Raw genomic sequence first — 22,165 nt, forward strand, 5'->3', positions numbered from 1 at the left:
AAACTATCTAAAAAGGTCTCAAAAGTCTTTCTGGGTGCTACAAGACACATGCTAGTAGAGAGGGGCTTAATGGATGCGCATACAGACCACAACTGTTATTTCAGAAAGTTTTGTTTATAGAATTACAATCAATATAATTTTTTCCCCTCAGAGAGAGACATCTTGCCCCTTGCAATTCTAAGGTTGCACGATTAAATTGCAACAGAATTTGTCAGAGAATCTACATAAGTATACTGTATAAAGCAATTCAAAGCAGATTAAAATAGATACATGCTCACTTTTTCAAAAACAGTCAAGTGGCAGCAGACTGGGCTGCTTCTCATCTGACAGCAAGACACACAAGTTCAAAGAACAGTGTGAGAACTGAATGGAAAAAGGAAAGAAGAGAGCTTCTGATGTTTTAACTATTTCTGGAAATTTGCACAATAGGAACCTGATGCAAAACTGTGTGAAGGGCTATAATATATATCACACATGAAAAGCCCTTTACACCTAAATACCTTGTTATCTTAAGAAAAAATGGAAGCCACATTTGCCTAACATTCCTCAAGCTATAGACCCTGCAACACATACTGTCATACAAGCTTAAGTAAGTCCACGCAAAGCTAACACACAGGCACAGGGCATTTTGCATTTAGATTTTTCTCTGCCAGACAACATAGTTAGCATCCTATTTAGGGGTTGCACAGTTCAAAAGGCTACAGATCCAGTATCACTCCCTTTATACAAATCTAATTTGGGATGAGTCACAGGAAGTCTATCTGGATAGCACCTCAGCAAACACCGCCTGAGATGCCTAATGTTATCTGCAGTTAACCAGGAAGACACAAACATTTGTCAGTTTTTTTACTGAGTAATCATAATCTCTACACTTGCATGAATATCAAGAGAGATGAAATCTAACACTTTTCAGAAACTAGAATGAAGAGGCTTGGGATTTTTCTGAATGTGTTTTTATATTTATGTATTTTTGTGTTCTGGAAATAACCAGTTAGCCTACAATGTCCTGCTATCCCAAATGGAAACAATGTTTCTCTCATCCCATTCTTCACATTTTGTGTTACACATTCTTTAGGACAAGAGACTACTACTTTGCTCCAAAGGTAATAGTGATAGACTTAAAAATTACAGTTAACACTTTTAGCAACAAGTCTGATGGGGATTTTGTTTGTTTGTTTGTTTGCATCTTTAAATATACAGCTCAACTATTCTATACACCCTAGTATGAAAGCACATATTCTTGACATCCAGCCTTTGGACTTAGTTTTGACCAAAGCCTTGCTGAAGTGACTATACTAAACCAAATTCAAATCACTTATTAGCACCCTGGCATATATATCCGACATGCTGTCCACTTTCCAGTTCACAAATAAAAACATTTCTGCATACGAAAAGGACACACCAAATCCTGCTCTTTCTAGTGAAAGTTCTATTTCATCATCTGGCAGACATACAGTTTTCAAATTAATTCTTAGCCCATCGTAGGTCTGATTTTATTTTTAAAAAGAAAACCCAAAACAACTATTACAAGACAGACAGGATTTTATGAGTTAAAATATTTCAATTGTAAGCAAGTTCCCCATAACTCTTCTAGCTTTTAGTATTGTATGGAAATAAGTACTCCCTCTTTCAGGCACATGTTTATCTGATGAAAAATGGCTTTAGGTTAAACCTTAACAGAGTAAGATTTCTATAAACCAGTAAAAGTTAAAATAATGTATGGGACGCTGCCACCAACGATATGTGAAATTATGGTGAGTGGATGGGAGTTTAGCTTGACACCTTACCTGATGGGCTTTTGTTCACGTAGCAAATCTTCCAGACTCTTTTCACAGTGTTCGGCTGCCACAACCAGTCTCTCTAGTTGAGAAAAAAGTATAAGACAACTAGAATCCAAATGAGACAATGGAGTACAGAATTCTCAGTCTACCTATTTAGCAGACATTAAGGTATTTTGACATACATTGTATGGAAAATTACACATAATTAAATGATTAAGAGACTTAAAAGAATAGAGGTCTCAAAGAAGATAAGCACCTACAAATTTGCAGAAATCTGTGGCTGCGTTGACGAGAGACTCAAAGTAATACCAGCTTTGAGAAAAGGGACTCAGAGTGAGCACAGGAGTTTCAGTCCTAATGGGCCAACTAGCACATTACTAGCTCTAGTACCTCTTGCTCAACAAATAGCTATAGGACTTGCTGGTGTCCCACACATTCGAAGACTGATGGGTTTTTCGAACTTTAATTATAAAGTTGGAAAAGACGATGGTGTAAGACATTACATGGGGGTGCAAGATAACTCCTAAAGAAGCTAAGCTTTGCTACTTCTACTACTCATAGAAAAGCTAGGAGTGAATGTTCAGATTCAAAACAAAATCAAACTAAACTATTACAAACATATTTTTATAAGATGACCGTTACAGTAAGATAAAGATGGAAAATAATTTGAGGAACAAAAGTCATGACATTAAAGCTGGAATGCTTGTTACTCAACTCTGTTTCTCCTTTCTGAAATCAAGGACCACTTAAGCTTTCTTTGGAAGAAACAATTCTGGGATTGCCTTCTACAATGTTCGTAAAGATTTACAAGTAGTTTAATATTACAAAAACAAAACAAAAAAAATCAGTTTAAATGTTTTTCTATTTTTTTTTTCCTAGTCTGCTTTCATATTTCTCTGTAAAGGTAGAAACTGACATTTGCAAGAAAAATAACATTAAATCACTATGAATAGGATTGACAGTGAAAAATCCTGTCAGTATCACAATGATAAATTGATAAATGGTAGAAAAAAAAAAATCAGGAGATATTCTCTCCTTCATATTTATACACACCCATAAACCTTCATGTCATTGACTCTTCATTGTCAAAAAGGCCACGTTTTCCTATTTAATCATATCATTTATTTACTAAACGTTACGTTAGCTAATGTTTCTTAACCTTTCATCCAAACAGTATTGTAAGAAAATCCCAGTTTCTGTTTCAAGAGGTACTAGCGAAAACAGGATGATATTGAATAAACTTCCTAGACATCCTGACTGCAGAAAATAAAAAACGTTTAAGTGTGAGAGCAAATGAAAACACACAAAGAACACACTGTTCTGTGGAATACTTCAGTGTTTAGAGTTGGCAATATTCTCATTTTCTAAAAATCTGAAACATCCAATCATACTGCCTTCTAAAGGGGAAAAAATGACTTGCTCTACTCTATGAGACCCTGTAGCTAATCAAACAAATACATACAATGCACTTTCATATGGGAACATTGTTGATTTAAAAGTTAAAGGTGGCAACCCCTTAAACTGTTACAGGTGTTGCAGCCTTTTTGTGGAAATTAAGTGTTGTATTCCTGCTGAGCTTGTAACAGAGTAAGATTTGTCTGGAGCAGAAAAAAAATAATTGAAGCTTTTTTGAGCTAACAGTAAGTGTGATAACAGTTAGTAAAACAAAAAATCTCTGTACTAGAACAAAGAAATTGTTAGTGGGAGAGATCTTAAAGAGCTAGAATTAAAAAAAAAAAAATAAAAGGGAAGCTTGCAGCCAAGACACAAGATGACTGAGGCAACAAGACCAGCTGCAAATCAAGTACAAGAAACCTAACTATAATGTGAAAATGTTCAGAGAGTAGAACAGGGGTATAGGAGCTCAGCATCAAAAATACATGTATTTCAGTGTCCCACACAAAGATGTGGCACATCAACTGAGTACAAGAATTGTACAGCGAGGTATAAAAAGAAATTGTTAGCTTTTATCAGTTAGCCTAACATAACAAGAGAAGAGACAACTAACCTCTGCCTTGACTCTGTAGAGAAGAAACAAAAGCACCAGTACTGCCAGCCACAGCAAAGACATACAGTCATTCTGAGAATGAAAAGCAGCCACTTTCTGGTGCTATAAAGGCAATGTTCTGCTCAGTCACCTTTAGATATATTGTCACAAAAATGTAACTGTAACCATACATAAAATTTCCCTTTTAAACAGATACTCACCATGTTTACCTCTGGTAATGTCAACATACTGGCAAAGCCTGGGATGGGTGATTGTTTTAAGGATTTGAAATCTCCCCAAAATTTTGATGGAGTTAGGTGTCAGAGGAAGGCCATTACTTCCACAAACATCATGTGGCAGAGCTGAGGCAAAGAAGGTGGAGGCACCCATCTCAGTGTCTTTTAAAGGAAACATCTTTTTTGCACGATCTTAAGCCCTTTGGAGCAATTCCTGTTCCTTAAAAAGACAGCACAGAGTAGAAATTTGTCTCCAAAAGATACAGATTCTTGGAACTCAGCTTACTAGTTGTTTACTAAATAATACAGTTAAAATGTTTTCGTTTTTTCTTGTTATGGGGGAATGGGACACTTTTGCATAATGAACACAATAATAACACTACAGTGCTGCTGCATCATGAATATGACATTTAAAGACAAAAATATAGTGACAGTTTTAAACACAGATTTAAGAATCAAATAAAACTATTTTTAGGAGCAGATAAATGCTCTAATACAAGCAATCTTCAGATGACTACTGCAGTATTGTAGGTTATTTATTAAAAGAACAGTAAAGGCACCAAACAGAAAAAACCTCTTCTAAAATACCACCTTGTATCAGCAGGCCATAAATCCAGATCACCGCACCTTTAGTGATAATGCAGCATCTATGTACTGTAGCATTCCTATTACTTAAAGATACGAAGTAAGAATCTTCTGTCCTACCACCATTTCCTTCCCTACCCATAGGTAAATTGCTAGCTCACATGCTGACTCAATAACAAATTAAGGAAGTAATCTACATTAAATATTTCTGTGGGATAATCAAGCAGAATAAATTAGCCTGCAATTTAGTTCTAGGAGAACTTAGTTTCACGACCATTGGTCTCTCCAGCAGGAACAAGCTCTCTCCTCTGAACTATGTATTTCAATTCAGTGTGAGCTAAACATTTCCTCTGCACTGTTCCATAACCATTATGCGATTCAGGACCATGAAAATCTAAAACACATCCAAGTAACAGACATTGTCAGCTAGGCCTCAGATAGAAGTGCCTGACCTGTTTTTACTAGCAAACTAAGAATTTAATCTGAGGCAACAAGCACCAAAATCAAAAAATTGAATCAAGCCTCTGCTCAGCTCATTTCTGGATTACCCAGGTGGTGACTCGAGACACTACAAGCTGTCATTAGCCAGTATCACCCCCCAGTATATGTTAACTACCATGTACACATGTACTTGCGTATCAGGATACATACACAAATGGAGATAAAAAGCCCAAGCTTATACGCTCTTAAGTGAGCTCTGGTCTGGAAACTGTGATGGCGAAGTAGATGGCACTTCCACATAACATGGAATGAGAGGCCATAGAACAAAAAAAGTCTTCATTAATGAGCCTATGCAGAAAACTACCATCTAGCCCACTTCAACTCCAGAGACATTACGGCACAGGGTCTAGAGGCATCTGTACATACAATCAACACAAATAGTCCACTGAAGTGGAAAGACATACAACCCTCTTGTCAGCTACAGAATAGTAATTATAAGCTCTAAAGAGTAGAAACAGATATGCTGTTTCTCCAGGAAAAGAGGAGGAAGAACCCTCAGGATTTGAAGACCATAACAGAAATAATATGAAAAGCTTAAAGTATAAACCCAACAAAATTCCTTCAAACCAGATGTGATAACTTTTTATCATCTTAGGGGCTTCATGAAACAAAAAACAAGTAGATCAAGATTATTCAGAGTACTAACAAAGTTAAGTGCTACTTGTTAATTATTCTTTCAGCCAACATTGACCTGCTGCTTTCAGGAGAAGCTATTTTCTCATGAGAAAAAAGTCACACAGGAGAAAAAGAGCATTTCATACTTCAGTGTCTCAAAATTATTTTTTCTCTAAGGAAGCAACCTTGTTCCCAGCACAAAATTCCCAGTAAAAACCTACTAAGCTTCTTCTGTGAATCTTGACTGAAAGAGTGACCTCATAACAGGTTGCATGCAGATCCTTATATCCCAAATGTATTTACTAAGGCTATACAAATGGAAGTTATGGAATGTACCTTCTGTTTTAACTAATACAGTCCAATTTAAGATACAAAGCAAATATCAGACTGCTGCCATTTGTTGTTTTTTTTTTCCCCTGAAGAAACACAGATGTGAGACATGTACATTTAGATTCTAATATACATCATCATGTTAAATATGAATGCATAGCATTAAAGAATCAAACTTAAAAAAGGAAGAAAATAAACCTGAAACAGCGTCAAGTATTCGAGTTTTTATAGGAGTGTTTTTGTATTAAAAATCTTATTTGTAAAGATACAATGCTTTCCTATCCCATGAATATTTAATATTTTCTGGACATGAGTTATTTTAGGATGCCAAAAATACAATTTATAGTTAGAACATTCTATTGGAAAGACATAAAATGGACGGAGTGCAAGCACAAAGATTTATTGGCACGCAGCAAGTTCCAATTGGAAAGCTCTAGCTGTGTATTTATAAGGCCCAGATTCCTGTAAAAAACATCATGCCTGCCAAATGAACTACCCAGCTTCAGAAAGAAAATACATATTAATGATGAAGAAAAAATATCTTGATTTAGAGAATGAATTATGATCTTGGTTGGCACAATAGTCCTCTAATCGCTCTGAAATAAAAGAAAGGTAATATGATCAGAGTTGAGGGGAGGGAGAGTAAAATTACGCCGAACAGTGAGATGCATTGTGTCTCTAAAAAAGTTAAATATGTAGTGTACAATATATTTACTCAGGTAAGAAAGGTTTTCATTTTTACTGTAGACAAACTTCTAGATAATATTTCTCTAGTACATTGTATCTGCATTCAGCTGACATCTAGAAAGGAATTTTAGTGAAAAGAATTGTTAAATATCATCAATTCAATAACCATTTTAAGAGATTAAACTTTTCTTGTACCCTAGATCACTTGGCCTACAAGGATGAATTAGACCACCTGCAATGCTTTCAACTAGACAACTGCAGATTTATCACTCACTTCCTTTGGCTAGGAAGCACGTAGACAAAAAGGAAGGTATGAGAAAAGCAATCAATCTTTCCTGTCAACCATCTAAATGAATCAATACAGACTTTTAAATGGTAAGCATTAAAATGAGTTCTGTTACTATATAGAGTTAATTCTGTGGAATCCACTAAAGGGATGAAAAAAAATCTCTGATGATGGAAAAGAGCTAGTTCTGTCAATTAAACTCTAAGCTCTGCCCTTAACTCTCAACTTCCATAAACTCCAGCGACTGACTTGAAAAATAAACCAAGTACCCCAAAACAAAAAACTTAATCCTTCCGCCACCTTTAAAAAGGGCCTCACATTAGTTTAAGCAAAAGGGTTTTTTTAACTAAATTATTTCAGTCTAGTCATTACTCCAGTAACTTGCTGACATTTCCAAATTCAAACAGAAGTGTTATACATATTTTAAAAATTCATCTTAAAAAAAAAATCTTATTTAACTATTTTTAAACTGTGGGGGGTTTTGGTGTTTTGGTGGGTTTTTTGTTTGTTTGTGGGTTTTTTTAAAATCCACAAAGTCTGGCTCAACTATAAGCATAGAGTGCTACACATCCTCCTCATGTTCAACACGTACAATTTGACTCCTCTAACTCACCTTTTCTATATAGAAAAGACACATACTGCGTTAATTTTATGATTTGGAGGAATTAATTATATCCTGCAGAACTTCCCTGTTACTTTGTAAAAAGAGCAAGACAAAAAGGAAGGTTTATTAACTGAAACCAGAAACAGTTAAGGCGAATTCAATTTTGGGATTGGATTCTGGAAATTAAGTTCTGATAATCCAAAACAGTTAGGATGGAAGAGGAAGCAAAGACTTGTCTTATTACTGTCATCTAAAATTACTGATTGTTTCCAAATCACCATTTATTCTTTATATGAGAGTCAGTCTATCTCATCTGTGAAATAGCTCTGGCGTAAAGATTAGAAGTCCAGAAGTGGCCTGTTTTGCATTTCACCTCTGAATGACCTTCTCTAGCCTCCTACCTCCATCCAAGTCTCCCTTAGAAACCTTTACAGCACACAAAAACACTACCCAACATTCTCAGCAAAATCCACCACAAACAGGAGACCCTTACAAAGTCTTATATTCAGATTAGCACTATTTTGATAATCTTTCACTTGCTAACTTTTCCATGCCCAACACAGAGGAATATAATACAAAAGGTAGCCCCTCATCTACTGAGCAACTTATTTGCTCCTCTGAATACCTACTGCTCTCAGAGAACAAATACTTTTTCTTCAGAATTTAGCATTCTCTAGCATCATTGACAATTTTTTCACTGCAACAGTGCTAAGGCAATTGAGTCAATGGGCTCTAAGAACTTTGCCCTTAAAAAAAACATGAAAAAATATAAATTTGACTCTCAGAAGCAAATATCACACATACAAATTGACCAAGCTGAATGGATCCATCCTATGAAAGGCATCTGTGGTTTCTAAAGCGTCCACATGCAGAAGTAAAGACAACCAGCCATGTGCTAATACCTGTAAGTAATTTGAAATGGCTAGGTATTTAAATGCCTCCTGATTATCCAGCTGTAAATATCCCTTGCCTAACGAAGGCAGCTTTTCAGAATTAAAATGTAATTAAAACCAGTACTGCTACTGAATTATTTTTAAAGCAATTGAGAACAATTTCAGGAGAGTAGGTGGCCTGACCATCCTACGCTCACACTGTTTTTTATTAAATCACAGTATTTTCAACAAAGTAGGCCACTTCATAAGAAAAAAAATCATTTCACAAAATATCTTTTCTTCTTAAGTCTTAAAACACTCCTGTTGCAACTATAGTAATTACTAGTTTGATAAAGTAACTGAAGTAAAGGATGCGATTTTAGTTACGGTGTTGCTACTTCACAAAAACCAAAACTCTGCAATTTGCTGCCCACTGTCCACCAACACACAGCTATTCACAAAGTTTATTAAAATGCATAACAGATATTGAAAAAAAGCAGAATTCAGGTTCCTATAGAAGAGAGCACAGAAAATAAGCAAGTTTGTTAGGACAATCATAATAATGAGCTGTGATACATTCACTTCATAATAATAACAGAAAATATTAAATTATCAGCTTAATTTTTGCAGGGATAGGAAGACTGTGGACTAAATTTAGTTCACCTCACAAATCTTTTTTTCATCTGCAGTATAAACATCTACAACAAACACCACCTGTTCTACAGATCTTTCCTGAAATTGCTTAAAAATTTCACCACACGTTTTCCCCGTGGCATAACATCAAAACATCCTCTTCTACAAAATTTCCTGACTTCTCTAACATTCATTGAAGAAAGAAGTATTCTACCTATAAATAAAGAATAACTATGGAGTCAGGGGTAGATAATGACAAACCATATACACATTAGGCATACTTAAAAAAATATTTTTTTTTTAACATTTCTGCCCGAACTAATAGTCAGTGCAGAAAAGAAATACTTCACTTCAGATCCCAGTTACACCAATACAGTGATAGAATAAATGTGTGCCAAAATTTTCATTATAATACTGTTACTCAAGATAAACAGAAAATGCAAACCAAATTTTGACACAGCTCCAATACAGTTATTTCATCTTCAATGACTACACAAATTTTTTGGGGGAAAAAAAAAAAAAGAGACAATATCATGGTGTTTTTGGCATAGGTAACTGACAAATATTTGAAGAGTTATTTCATGGAAATGCTAAATGGTAATTCCTTTCCCAACTCTTGTTGGGATATTAAAGCACCATTTTTCTCAAGTGAACTATAAGTCATCAGCAAAGGTTAAAAACATGCTCTATCTCAGCAGTATTTGGAGAATTTTGTCATAGCTACATGAAAGATAGATACATAGATACACCAAAGCCTTCTCTAAGAAGTTACTGGTGGCGTCTGGAGCATTTACAATGTTACTGCATAGCTGAAGATGCTGCTGCTTTGAAAGCCAGGCGTAACAGTTAGTGAACGTTACAAATGTCCCAAGTTTCATACCTGCAGCTATAACAGTTAACTGGTGAAAAAAAACCACAACACCTGGATAACATAAAGAAAACACAACCTAATTGTGATAGATCTGGATACATTTTTAGCCACATCTCTGTTTTATAAACCTGTTATTTCTTTTACCTGTTTATCAGTGTCTTTTGATTACAGCCTGCCCGTTATGATACGTCAGTGTCCCTGTGCACATAAAGATGGGGTTTGTTATCTTTTGATTGATGCATTATCATAGAATCATAAAATAGTTTGAGTTGGAAGGGACTTTAGAGGTCATCTAGTCCAACCCCCCTGCAGTAAGCAGGGACATTTTCAACCAGATCAGATTGCACACTAGATCATTAAACATGGAATTACACCTAGTAAAAGAGTTATCAGGTTTAACCAGGTTGCAAAATGACTGCTGGAAATGCTGGTAACCCCGGGCCGCACCGGTAGCCTCTCAGGCCCCCAAGCACGCCAGCCAGATACACCCCATCACACCCCACCCCGAAACCGAGCCCAACAAGGCGCGAACCAGCGCTGCCTTTCAAACCGCCCCGGCACGCCTCAGGGGGCTGCGGGGCAGCGCTCGCCCTGCGCCCCCACCCCACTCCCGCCACACCCGCCGCTCCCTCAGCCCTTCCGATACAACCTGGGCGGAGGGCGGGAACCGCCGGCCTGAGCACGGCACGGCACGGCACGGCACGGCACGGCACGGCACGGCACGGCACGGGGGAGGGGAGGGCCGGGCCAGACCCGTGCCCGGTGCTAGGGGTACCTGCGCTACCGCCGCCTTCGCGCCCCACCCCCAAGCGCGTCGCCAGCGCCCTCACTGCCCTATAGCGTCACTCTACTCCGCCGGCCACTGGAAGGACCCTAGCATAGAGGCGTCTTGCGGGATGCCTGGGTTTTCTTTTTGTTTGTACCTTTAAAAAAATAAAGCATTTAAGACGCTCCCCCACTACCACCCGTGTGTGTGCGCGTGCTCTGCCAGTAGTCTGAGAACGGCATGTTGAGCGCCTTAGCCGTAAAAGCAGCTGGCGCTGAAGATAGCGAGGCTTCCTTCCTTCGGCTCCCTCTTATAAACCTCAGGCGCTGGCTTAGGCAACCCGGCGCGAGGGTCCTTTTCCCCTCAGCGAGGGAAGGTGTGTGGCGGCGGCGGCGGCTCGGTTGATGTGAGTGCTTCTCGGCGGGCCTGGCCCCGTCTGGTCCGGTCCCAATGGGGTGGGTGGTGGCGACTCTGCTCGTTCGGTGTGTCTGCACCCAGCCCGTGTGTGGCTTAGGTCGGTCGCCCCTCGCTGCTGTGGGCCGCGTCATGGCGGTCTGATGGGCTGTGATGGCTCCCGGCCGGGCCGAGCTCTCTGAGGCGGGCAGGCAGGCGGCAGCCCGGCGGGACCCTCTTAGGTTTCCTTCGAGCCTCCGGTGCAGTATGGGTGGGGGCTGGGGGGGCGGGCGGCTGGATCGGGGCTTCTTTGGGGACCATGTGCTGCGGTGGTGGTCGTAGGGAGGCCGCTGCTGTCCCTCTGAGGGGTTGTGCCCTGCAGCGGAGAGTCAGGGTGAGCGTCTCGAATTAGAGGAAACGGCGTTATGTTCGTTGTTGTTTAATTTATATAAAGGATTTAATCTCGGGGCTTAACATGTGCCGCAGCTGTAGGGCGGCATTGCAGACGCAGGTACCGCAGTTTGCGGGGAGGAAGTATGCACCTCAGGGGGTTCTTCTGAGATCAGCTGGGTTCCTTTACTCAGCCCGTCGACTGAAATGAATGTTTGGAAGTAGCGTAGTGGTGGGCTGTTTAAGGAAATGCTGTAATAGCCTGGAAGGCACTGGCACACAGTATCTGCTGAGCTTTGCACAGGAAAGGCTGTTACTAATTGAAAGGTAGATGCCTTCTCAGTTTTGGTAAATGATATATATGTTTGTTAAGCTTTTGCATAGAGTTCAATGAGTAGGGTGTAACTATTTGGTCCATCCTCAGTAGAGGCACTTGCAAGATTTAACACATAACACACATACTGTACAGGGATGCATGGACTGGGTAACAGAGGTGAGCTTATGATTTGTTGCTTCATAGGTTACATTACAGGTTGGCAGCCAACCAGCATATGGCAACGTTACTGAAGTACAGTATATCTTGAGCTAATTGGTGTTTTTCTGCTGGGTTTATCAGCTGGCAAAATGAAGAAAATACTCTGCAAAATAAGTTATTCTTGTATGTCCTGCTCTTTCTGTGTAACTCAGATACTTATTATTTTTAGTACAGTCATTGCTTTTCACAAATAGTTTTGTGATTCAGGATACTTACATGAAATCTGTAGTAAGTTGTGATTAAATATAGCATCCCATGCTTGTATGCACTTATTGTTCACTTACTATATTATTCTCCAGTTGTGTTTAAATAATAATATATTATTAGGCAGACCTGTTGGACAGTAAGCCTGAAATATGTAAAATAAACCCAAAGTCCTAAAGCTGAATTTTTAATACTGGTTCTTATTAAAAGGGATAAGGTCTTAGAGGTGAGTAACAGATAGAATTTCAACAAGTCTTAACAAATAGTAAACTAGGGCTTTTTGGTGTTTTTTTTTGTTGTTGTTGTTGGTTGGTTTGGGGTATTTTTTTAGCTGATCTCAAGGATCTTTGCTTGTCAATGTGGCTTATAATATATTCTCCCCACCCTGTTGCAAATTAAAAATATATTCTTGTTATGGTAGTTTTGACTTTGAATAACTTCAAAAAATACATTGGTGAGTTGCTTTGATGTTTTAGCAGCACTGAATCCTGAAGGTGCAAGATATTGAACGCAGAGTGATTTAATTCAAAACAATTCTTAAAAGTTTCGTCAGCAAATTTGGGCTCTGGAATGTCTTTTTCCAGTTGTAAATACGAAGGTTGTGCATATTTTCTGTATATTGCTATAAGTATATTTGTTTCTTTTACTCCTTTCAATGCAAATAGAGAAGGAAACAACTTTCCATTCCCCAGACTGAAAGCAGTGGACAGTCTGGAGACAATGGTATCAAATTAAAAAGGATATTTGCTAAAAAAAGAACATTGTCCAAATCTGAAAATAGTTCATCAGATTGGAAATAATAGAACTTTTGAGTTGTCTAGAGCCTTTAAGACTTGACACTTTTGCTGATAAAGCATATGTGAGTGGGAAAACAATCTGAAAAACAAAAATTTAATGCAGAAAGGTATGATGAAGTTGCTTTGACATAACTATAACTCTGACTTAGTATGAACTTTACAATGGCAGGCCAACCTAGGACCTCTTTATTGAAGGAGGGCCAAAGAACCCATGGATATTTCTTCATCCTATTGATTTAGATGATGATCTCTGTAACAGCTTTTCTCCTAAATATGTTTGACTGAAGTCTGTTTAATACATTATTGTTATTTCAGTTATATATATTATCAAAGAAGACTAGCAATGAAGTTTAATTGTATGCCATGATGGTGGGAAGCAAGCAGCCCCCTAGGACTTCTTATTATTTTGCAAAATCCTTTAAATCAATTCATGGCATTTTCTTAATTATTTCTGAAAATCAGTCAAGGGATTCTAGTCTACTAGAGTCTGACTTTCTACTGACCTGTAAGTTTCACAATATTATGCTTTCCTGAAAAGAGAACTATTAAATGTCACGTGAGTAATGGTCTATTATGCAAGGTGTATTGGTGTTAGACTGCCCTTTTCCTGCTGTTCTTCTTTCTAAAGTTGCCTGCTTAATATCCTTGGTAGAATCACATTTTTGAAGAACAGAGCCCTAATTTAGAGAATGTTTAAATATATATTTAGCTGTAACGTTTATCACTGAAATTTCATGCCTAATGCTTGATGTAGTGAATTACCAAATTAATTGATACATCATCACAGTAATTTGATCAGTGTTTCCAAATTATCTCTTAATCTTTTGTTTTTCTTCCATAAACTCCATAGAGACCTGTTTGTGAATTTGGGGGGGGCAGTGTTCTTGTTTGTTAAATTAAAACTAAAGTAGAAAGTAAAAAACTTTCGGTTTTGTTAGTCTGTAATATATTGAGGTACAGGTCAATCATTTTAGTTGGCATGGAGCTTTAAAAACAGTTTCTGGAAATATTGTAAAAATGCCTCAAAACATTTCTATACATCTTATTATACAGTACATTTCATACTATAGAATTGTGCTAGTTTGGCTTATAAGATAGTAAGAGATAACATAAGGTAATAATCAGCGTAGTGATTTGTGTATTTTCTTTCTGAATCAACAGACCACTTCTACAATTGCTGCTCTGTATAAATCTAATTAGTAGTAGAATCAAATTAGAAAGGTATCAGTTTCTCAGTTTTGTTTGTTGTCCCCCCCGCTGCCCTGTAACGTTGAAGTAGAATGAATAATTTTATGGGTGTCATGCTACTTTCTTCATTCCTGAGAAAGTCCTAAGCAGCAGCAGAGGTAGCTTGTACATTCTAGAGGACAGGAACTCAAAGGCACCAGAACGAAGAGTGGATCATGAATTGGCAAGAAAGAAGATGTACTGAGATACAGAATAGGATATAAGTTTTATCTAAGACCTGTCTAGACTAACAGTGAAAAGAAAATTTGAGCTCTTGGGTGCCTACAGATTCTACCTAGTCCCTGTAAACATACTGGGGAAATCTCTGTATGATAAAAAAACCATAAAGCAGTTGTCATAAGAAGGATTGATCAAGATTAGTCAAATCTGGTATCTACCATAATATTTTTTGACCTTTTCTGGTTATGATTTGATTGCTGTATGTCACAACTGCCATGTGAATGAATTCATTCATGTTTGTGTCTTCTAAGGAAGTGTTTTCTAAAACTTAAAGAATGTCAAATGCTAGACAACCCAGATAAAACTGAGGGGGCAGCTGCTAACCACATCACATGTGAGCAAAGTAAATTTCATTTCTTGTTTCTTGTAGTGATATGAATTATATGATGGCAGTCCAGCAGAGACCTCCAGGAACCTCTGTTTATGCTCTTTCTAAACAGTTACCTGTATGGTTCTTATTACTGTCACTAAGAAACACTTCCTGCCATACTGGGGGTAAAGGGGAAATCAATGTTTAGTTTTCATTTCCATGGCTACATTACTGCTAAACAGTAGGGGGAAAAATTAATTTCCATGGTTACATTAGTATTAAACAGTAGGGGCAGGGGGAAGCCTCTGATGGCTGCCTCCTTTTTTTTTTTTTTTTTTTTTCTTCCCATGGTGTGGTGAAAGCCATTCTTACCCATAACTTAATATGGTTTCAAAAAGATTTGGATACTTCTCAAAGCTGCCTTCTGAACAAAACTGCTTTCGTTGTTCTGATTTTTTTTTGTGCTTGGGAAAAAGTGCTTTCCTTTTTTAAAAAAATTCTGTTAAGCAAAAACCGAAAACTGGTTTTCTGACAGCTTGGTGACCACAGATCTGTAAGTCATCAGTTAGTTTCCCCAATTTTTTTTTTCTGTTGGAGAATGAGGAAATATAGTACTGTGTTATGACGTTAGGGGTCAATTTCTTCAGAGTGAGTGTAAAATTAATAAGTTGGTGTTTTACTTCACAGGTGGCTTATTTATCCTGCTTTTGCAGTTATCAAATCTTTGATGTGTTATATTCTCCCAAATAATCACACTTGAATATGTGAAAAGGCCCCAGTTAGAAGGGTAGGTTTTACTACATGTTTTCTAAAGTTAAATAAAATGCAGGGATATAACAGAAGGAAATATTATTGGTTTTGTAACACTGGGTGTAATGAAAAGACCTTAACAGAAGAGGAACAAAAGATCTCAAGTTCATTTCCATCTAGTATACCTTAATGACTTCTGACAGATATTTGCCTAACCTGTTTTTAAAACCTTCCAGTGATCGATAGTTCACAGCCTCCATAGGCATCCTGTTCAGTCCTTTACTCTTACTTTGAAAGTTTTCCAAATGTGTAAGTTCAATCTTCCTTCCTTTTTTTCAGTAGACCTGCTGAACAGTTTAGTCACATTCTCATACCAACTTCCTTTGTGTTTGAAGAATGAGACCAAGTCTCCCATCTATCTTCTCTTCTACAGACTAAACAGCTACACTTCTTTTAAGCTTTTTGATCTTCTTTGAAGTGTATTTAAAAAGTTGAGAGACAGGAAAGGAGAATCTGAACAAAAGCAAATCTCTGGCAATTGGGGGCAGTCTTGAGTATGCATGAGCGCAATGTGAATATTGTTTGGGAAGCCTCTTGAACAGCTGAGACAGTTTGCCTATAATAAAATGTGGCTAGTCAGGCCTTTCCTGACTTGCCTCTCCTTTATTTCCTCCTTTCTCCCTCACTCTTCTTTTTTAGAGAAATTAAAAGATTGAGCTGAACTTTTTTTTCTTTAAACTGTGGGGGGGAGGCATGGCAAGGGAATAGATTTCCAGGTGAGAGGTGGTTTCTTTCTATAATTTTTGTGGTGTGGTGTTGTGTTAATTGATTAACTCATTGGTTAGTTTCCTTTATACTTTTTGAGCCATAGGGTCTTCTAATGGTAAAGTGCATAACAAGCATGAAACAGTTTGCAAGCAGGTATTTCCCTCCTGAAAACATAGCCCCTGTGGTTCTAGCCAGATGAATAGATCAGATGGACAGAGCAAGGGAAAGTACTTTTTGAGCGTATTAAAAATGTGCTTGCTTGCTGTAGTAGCGTGATGGTTCCAAATGTTTTGAGATTGACGCCATATTTGAGTATTTCTAGACTGTCCAGGCATACATGTTTATATTAAAATACGAAAAGTTCCTTGCCTGAGCATGCTCTGTGCTTCTGACAAATGCTTATAAATTCAGTATGTTTAGCAATTTGTAATCAATTATGATGGTGGTTTTAGGCATGGCAATCGCAGGCATTCCTGATGACAGCATTCAGTGTGCTACATCCCTGTTCAGTTTTCTAGGGAACAGTTGCTTATGATACAAGTCATGGCCAGCTCCTGGGTGATAGTCTGTAATACCGGGTGATTTGGCCAACAGAAATCAGTTTAACTTCCAAGGTTTTTTTCTAAATGACAGTTTTGACACCCCACCCCCAAGAGAAACCACTAAAAAATGGCATGTCTTGCAGGACTGGCAGGTGGTGGTTGTTTCAGATCTTAGTGTCGTCTTGCTTCCTTACTGCTAGCTTATAAAATAGTCTGCGATTTCAGTTTTCAATATCGTATTTTAAATAACTGGCTGGTTCAAATGGAAAAAGAAGAGGAGCAATTCAATTGCTCATTTGTTCCTTTGTATGCTAGTTATTTGCTATGGTAATTAATCCACACCAATAATTCTAATGCTGCTGCTTATGGGCTAATGTTAAGCTGCATTAGCAGTAGTGTGTGACCACCAAAGAATTTGTTTATGGATTCTCATGTATATTCTTCCTCTTTAATGTCCTTGGCTCTGTTCCTCTTCTGTTACTCAACAGATTTTGTCTCCTGCCGTGGGATTGGGGCAGGAAGGTGGGGATAAAAGTAACTAGGTAGATAAGTCAGCATCTCAATAGTCTTTTCTTTGAAGTCTTGGAGCAGAACACCTTCCAGTTGTTCACTCAGATGTTTGTGGGTTTTTGTTTCATTCTGTGTTGTCAGAATGCTGTCAGTTGGTCGGTGTCCTAGTAAGGGTAGGCCATGCATTCTGTCCGTAGAAACTGAGGAGGGGATGTTTGTCCAAAAAATTTTTGACCGTACAGAGTGTGGATGTTATTGATAAGGTATGACTTACTTTTAAATCACCTCTGCCTACTGAGATGAAAGATAAGGATTTTCTTAAGTTATATTTACAACCTAGAGTCATGAAACTGATTTGATGATTAAATGCATCAGTGGGGGTCTCTAACAGCAGCTGTAATTGCTTGTTGACGCTTGCTATTTCTAAGGAAAATTACTTTGATACCTTACTGAAATGGGAATTGGATAAATTCCTTTTTGCGGTGTACAATTTTCAGAGAGAAATTCTAGAAGAGATACCTTCTGCTGACCTAGTTTTTATAATTTGTTATGCTCCACAACTTTGTATACAGTTCTTATGTTTCTATGGCATGTTATAAAAGTTAACAGCCTAAAAACTGTTCCTTGACTTCAAAAACTGTAGAGAGGGAAGCTTAAACTAGAGTTCATATTAGAAAACAATATATAGTGTGTTTAACCATCATCCATTAAACACACGGTTCATGTAGAAGAATTATGTGGAAGAACCCATTCTTCTTTCCTGAGAATGCTGGAAAAAACCTGACAGATTAGAGGAAAATTGAATTCATCTCATAACTGCTTCCCTGGTGTGTTGTCTCATATCCTAATTATCTGTAAGTAGACAGATTCTGAGATGCTTTTTACATTTGAAAGCAGCTGGCAATGCATAAAACATCATCGAAAATTGCCTTGAGTTAGCAAATCTCTTCTTGAGATCATTTGGTACAATCTTTTGGCATAGAACTACCCATTATAGAAGACTTTTATTTCCATTTCCTTCTCATCAGGAGCTTTCCCAACATAACTTCAACTGAGTAAGAATTAATAGTTTAAAGATTAGACTCTGACTTCAGAACCCTCTCGGAAACGATCCGTGGCTATTGGATCTGTTTCCTATCCCACAGTGTTTCTCAATTACAGTTTAATATTCAGCTTTGTAGTGGCATCTTGTTTCAGACTCTGAAGATAAGTGAGCAGATCATTTCAGCAGCTCAGTTGGCCAGGGCAGCTAGGGACTGCTATTCCCACAAGAGTGCACAGGCTTGTACATGGCATGCAAGAGGCACTACGTTTGGCTTGGTAGCAGCTGCTCTGGAGTGAAGGCCGTAAGTTCACATCGTGCTTGTCCTACTGAAAGATTTGAAACCTGCTGTATGAAATGCTCTAGTAATTGGTAACAGTCATACATTAAGGAAATCACCATTGCCAACGAGGATATGACACTGAATTGTACACCAGGGAAATTAATCTTTTTGCAGGGGTTGAATTACCCTGCTGTGTTACAGTGGGTAAGTAATTTCACATCCATCTGACCATCTATAAAATAATCCTAATGATAAGAACTAGGCACAGACTTTTTTCTTTACCTATAGCTTATGACTAAATTTCAGTGACTTTAGCTGCAAATTTGTACTTTTTGAAGATGCTAAACCAAGATATTCTAATTGAAAATAGTTGTTATAAAAAGGTTGGATTTTTAATAGAATAATTTGCAACATAGCAAAATTATAATTTATCTCAATTTGTCTTAAACTATGGAAACAGAAGAAGCTTTGAATCCATAGATGAAATATACCTATTCCCCAAAAGCTGCCTGGAGAATTTTTCTGTCAGATACCATCAGTCTTAGTAGCTGATATCAGTCCCCTCAGTGTCCAAAATCAGTGCACAAAGGTTTTGTTTTGTTGTTTATTTTTTTCTCTGAACGGATCTAGTATTAAAAGAAGGAAAGTTAATTTTAATCCTAGAAGTTTTAAAAGTTGTGAACCTTAAATGCTCTTCACTACTTCACTACAACTACAAAGAAGGTTCTGAAAGGCGATTACAGGACTGTTTATGGTTTCAGTACAGTTAAAAGATACAACATTGCTGTGCTTTCTCTCAAGCAGTGCCTAAGTATTTATATAAGATATGGTCCAGAAGTTACCTAGACTAACATACCATCAATTCAGTAACCATGTTGCTATTCTGGACTGTGCCCAAAGGACTACTGAGCAGGGTCACTTTGAAATTGGGGTATCAAGTGCTCATAAAAACAGATATTTAGTAACAATGATGCTCCGAACTTATTTTCAGTACCAGTGTGTGAACATTTTTGTGAGACGTTACTCATGAATGTATGCAATGCTAAATTGAGAGGGAAGAAGGAGGCAGGGGGCACTGTCCTGTAACAGCTGGAGTTTTGCAAGGGGTGCTAAAAGGTAATCTGAAAAACTACTAATGTTCCCCTCTAGTTTAGAATATGGAAAACAACTCAGGCTAAAAATAACGCTTTCAAGATCACCCTCTTTGTTTTGGGAAAGTAATTTCTGTGTTCCAGCTAGAACAACAGTGAAGTGTCATATGCTTGCATGGGGTTTACATTTGGTTTATCAGTCTTGGCAAATCGATTTGATTTTTGAAATGTGAAATAAGCATATAAAGTCTGAACAGTCATTCTGTGTTAATAAGAAGTGATTTTCATTTTAAAAGGAAAAAACTTAAATAGAAGCAGCATTTGCTGTACAGGAGAAAGTGGTGGTGTTTTTTGTGTACAAAGGACATCTTTCTGCAAAAATTATTGTTTCAAATCAGTGGAAGATCAGAAGTAGCTATGTTATCATATAACCCTTTGGTGGATGTTCATGTCCGTGCAGAAGGAAAGTTGGCATTTTGATTTCAAGTAGCCTTTGAACTGTTACTTTGTGAACTTTTTAGAAATGATTGACAGGTAGTTGCAGTACAGTCTTTGCTTCAGAGGTTGGTTGATTTGTTTTCCTGCTGAGAATAGCAAAGTCTTCATCTGGAGTAATGTAAACCTACTGAAAATTCTTTTTTTCCGGAGTTCCTTTCTTTTATCTCCAAAAGGGAAAAAATATTTTCTATATTTCTACCACACGAGTTAAAATCATTGATCCAAAAGGTAGGTAGTTACAATACTTAACCGTTACATCTGCAGATTTTTCTAAGTAGATGAAATGTGTGCTAGGAATTTTAAGTCTCTTCACTCTGTACGTGATAAAAGTAAAGGCCTGTGTTTTGAGGCTGGTGCCAGGAACATGTGGTGGTAGATACTGCTGGCATGTAGTTTTGAAGTGACATGTAACTGCTTCTGGCTGCTGAGGATTAGTTGTTGTTGCAGCCCACTTTAGATTTAAAAGTTAATTTAGACTTTTCACTCCACAGCTGAATGAATAAATCTTCTCTCTGCAGGGTAAGTTAGTATCTTCATGGAAGATTTTCATTAAAATATCATCGTCCTGTATTATGCGAGTAAATTCAACACTGGAAAGTGTAATTATTTGTCTGATGAATGAAACTGGGTCATTGAATGTGTCTGAGAGGGTTCTACCTAAGTAAATAAGATATTAAAATGGCAGGCTCGAAGTTCAGTGAGGGCTGCTTTTTCCCTTAAAGCTTTGTTTGCCAGCTTTGTTACTCCCCATTAAGAGATGTTTGCCGTTATTCTTGCATTGATTACACAGACATGTGCCACACAAACATGCACTTTTTCAGGTTTAATTTTTGTCAGCCTCTATTTAGCCCACATAAAAGAATACCTAAAGTTTCTGCCTTAGTAAGTACCAGCAATTGTTAATGTGGTTGTAGTTAGAGACCACTGATTCTTTTGCTGTACATCTGCATGGTGTCTCCTGAATGCTTTTGTGAATAAATAATGGTTATTTTTAACCTTAGCATTTGCTTTAACTGAATGGTTAAATCCTGTTTTCCTTTAGCTGTGCTAAAGAGGCTACTTTTACATGTAGAAAAGCCAATATTAATATAGAAGTAATAAATTTCAAGATTCTTTTTTACAGTTGAACTATGTAAGAAAACTGATTGGCATTCAGACACAGAGTATTGTGAATTAAAATTGAAAAGGAGAATCAATGTTCCTGTGAACTACCTAAACAATACTATTATTTTGGTGACAATTGGTGACATAAAATACATTGCTTAATGGTATTATTTCCAAACTCTCCAAGTTTCTGATGAGAACATACTTTTAAAATGTCTTAGCAGCTAGGGTTATTATCCTTATTGCTCTGACAGACACAAAATAAAAAGATTGGATTTTGAGAGATACTTTTAAAATGTTTTGTTTTTTTTTTTTTTCAAGTGAGACCTGTGTTAGTGAAAGGGAGTAAAGATTTCTCTCTTCTTTACATTTTTATAACTCCATAATTAAGAACCAGCACAGCAGGTAGTGAAAATGCTCACTTTCTTAAGACAAAGTTACAAAAATTAATAAAGTGCCTGAGAAAGTGTTCTACTTGGTTGATACAGGTAGGTTTCAGTGCAGTTATGATTATTCTTCTGCTGTCTGATTTACAGGTAGTTTACTCTGTAGTTACAACAGTAATCAAAAGCTTTCGCTCTCCAGTAAAACCCTAGAGGGTGAACTGCAGCACAGATTCTTCAAGTTCCTGTGGCATATGCTGACCTTGCAGACTTGTCCAGATGCAGCTGAGGCCACTTATATTTCTGAATTTATAGGCTTGTGTCTGTAATTGTAAAGTCCATCA

General features: G+C 37.5%; 2 protein-coding genes across 5 annotated transcripts in view; one reads left to right on the forward strand and one right to left on the reverse strand.

The window, feature by feature from the left end:
* Positions 1-10,813, reverse strand: part of TBCK (TBC1 domain containing kinase) — a 112,595-nt gene extending 101,782 nt beyond the window's left edge. Inside the window, exons 1-4 of one of the 3 annotated variants that reach the window (XM_064450062.1) lie at positions 10,764-10,813; positions 10,133-10,186; positions 3,990-4,224; positions 1,788-1,860 (exon numbers count right to left, since the gene is read on the reverse strand). In XM_064450062.1, the coding sequence (XP_064306132.1) occupies positions 1,788-1,860; positions 3,990-4,182 (266 nt within the window). In that variant the 5' untranslated portion in view covers positions 4,183-4,224; positions 10,133-10,186; positions 10,764-10,813. Of the gene's footprint in view, positions 1-1,787; positions 1,861-3,989; positions 4,225-10,132; positions 10,511-10,763 lie in introns of those variants that run through there. The other 2 variants (XM_064450063.1, XM_064450061.1) reach the window with 2 other exon arrangements.
* A 264-nt stretch (positions 10,814-11,077) lies between these two features.
* The window catches only part of AIMP1 (aminoacyl tRNA synthetase complex interacting multifunctional protein 1), a 39,738-nt gene continuing 28,650 nt past the window's right edge, over positions 11,078-22,165 (forward strand). For both annotated transcript variants that reach the window (XM_064450064.1, XM_064450065.1), the window contains exon 1: positions 11,078-11,160. In XM_064450064.1, coding sequence (XP_064306134.1) covers positions 11,159-11,160 — 2 coding nt within the window. In that variant the 5' untranslated portion in view covers positions 11,078-11,158. The remainder of the gene's footprint in view (positions 11,161-22,165) is intronic.

This window comes from Phalacrocorax carbo, chromosome 4 (genome assembly GCF_963921805.1).
Source record: "Phalacrocorax carbo chromosome 4, bPhaCar2.1, whole genome shotgun sequence".
Classification (NCBI taxonomy): Eukaryota; Metazoa; Chordata; class Aves; order Suliformes; family Phalacrocoracidae; genus Phalacrocorax; species Phalacrocorax carbo.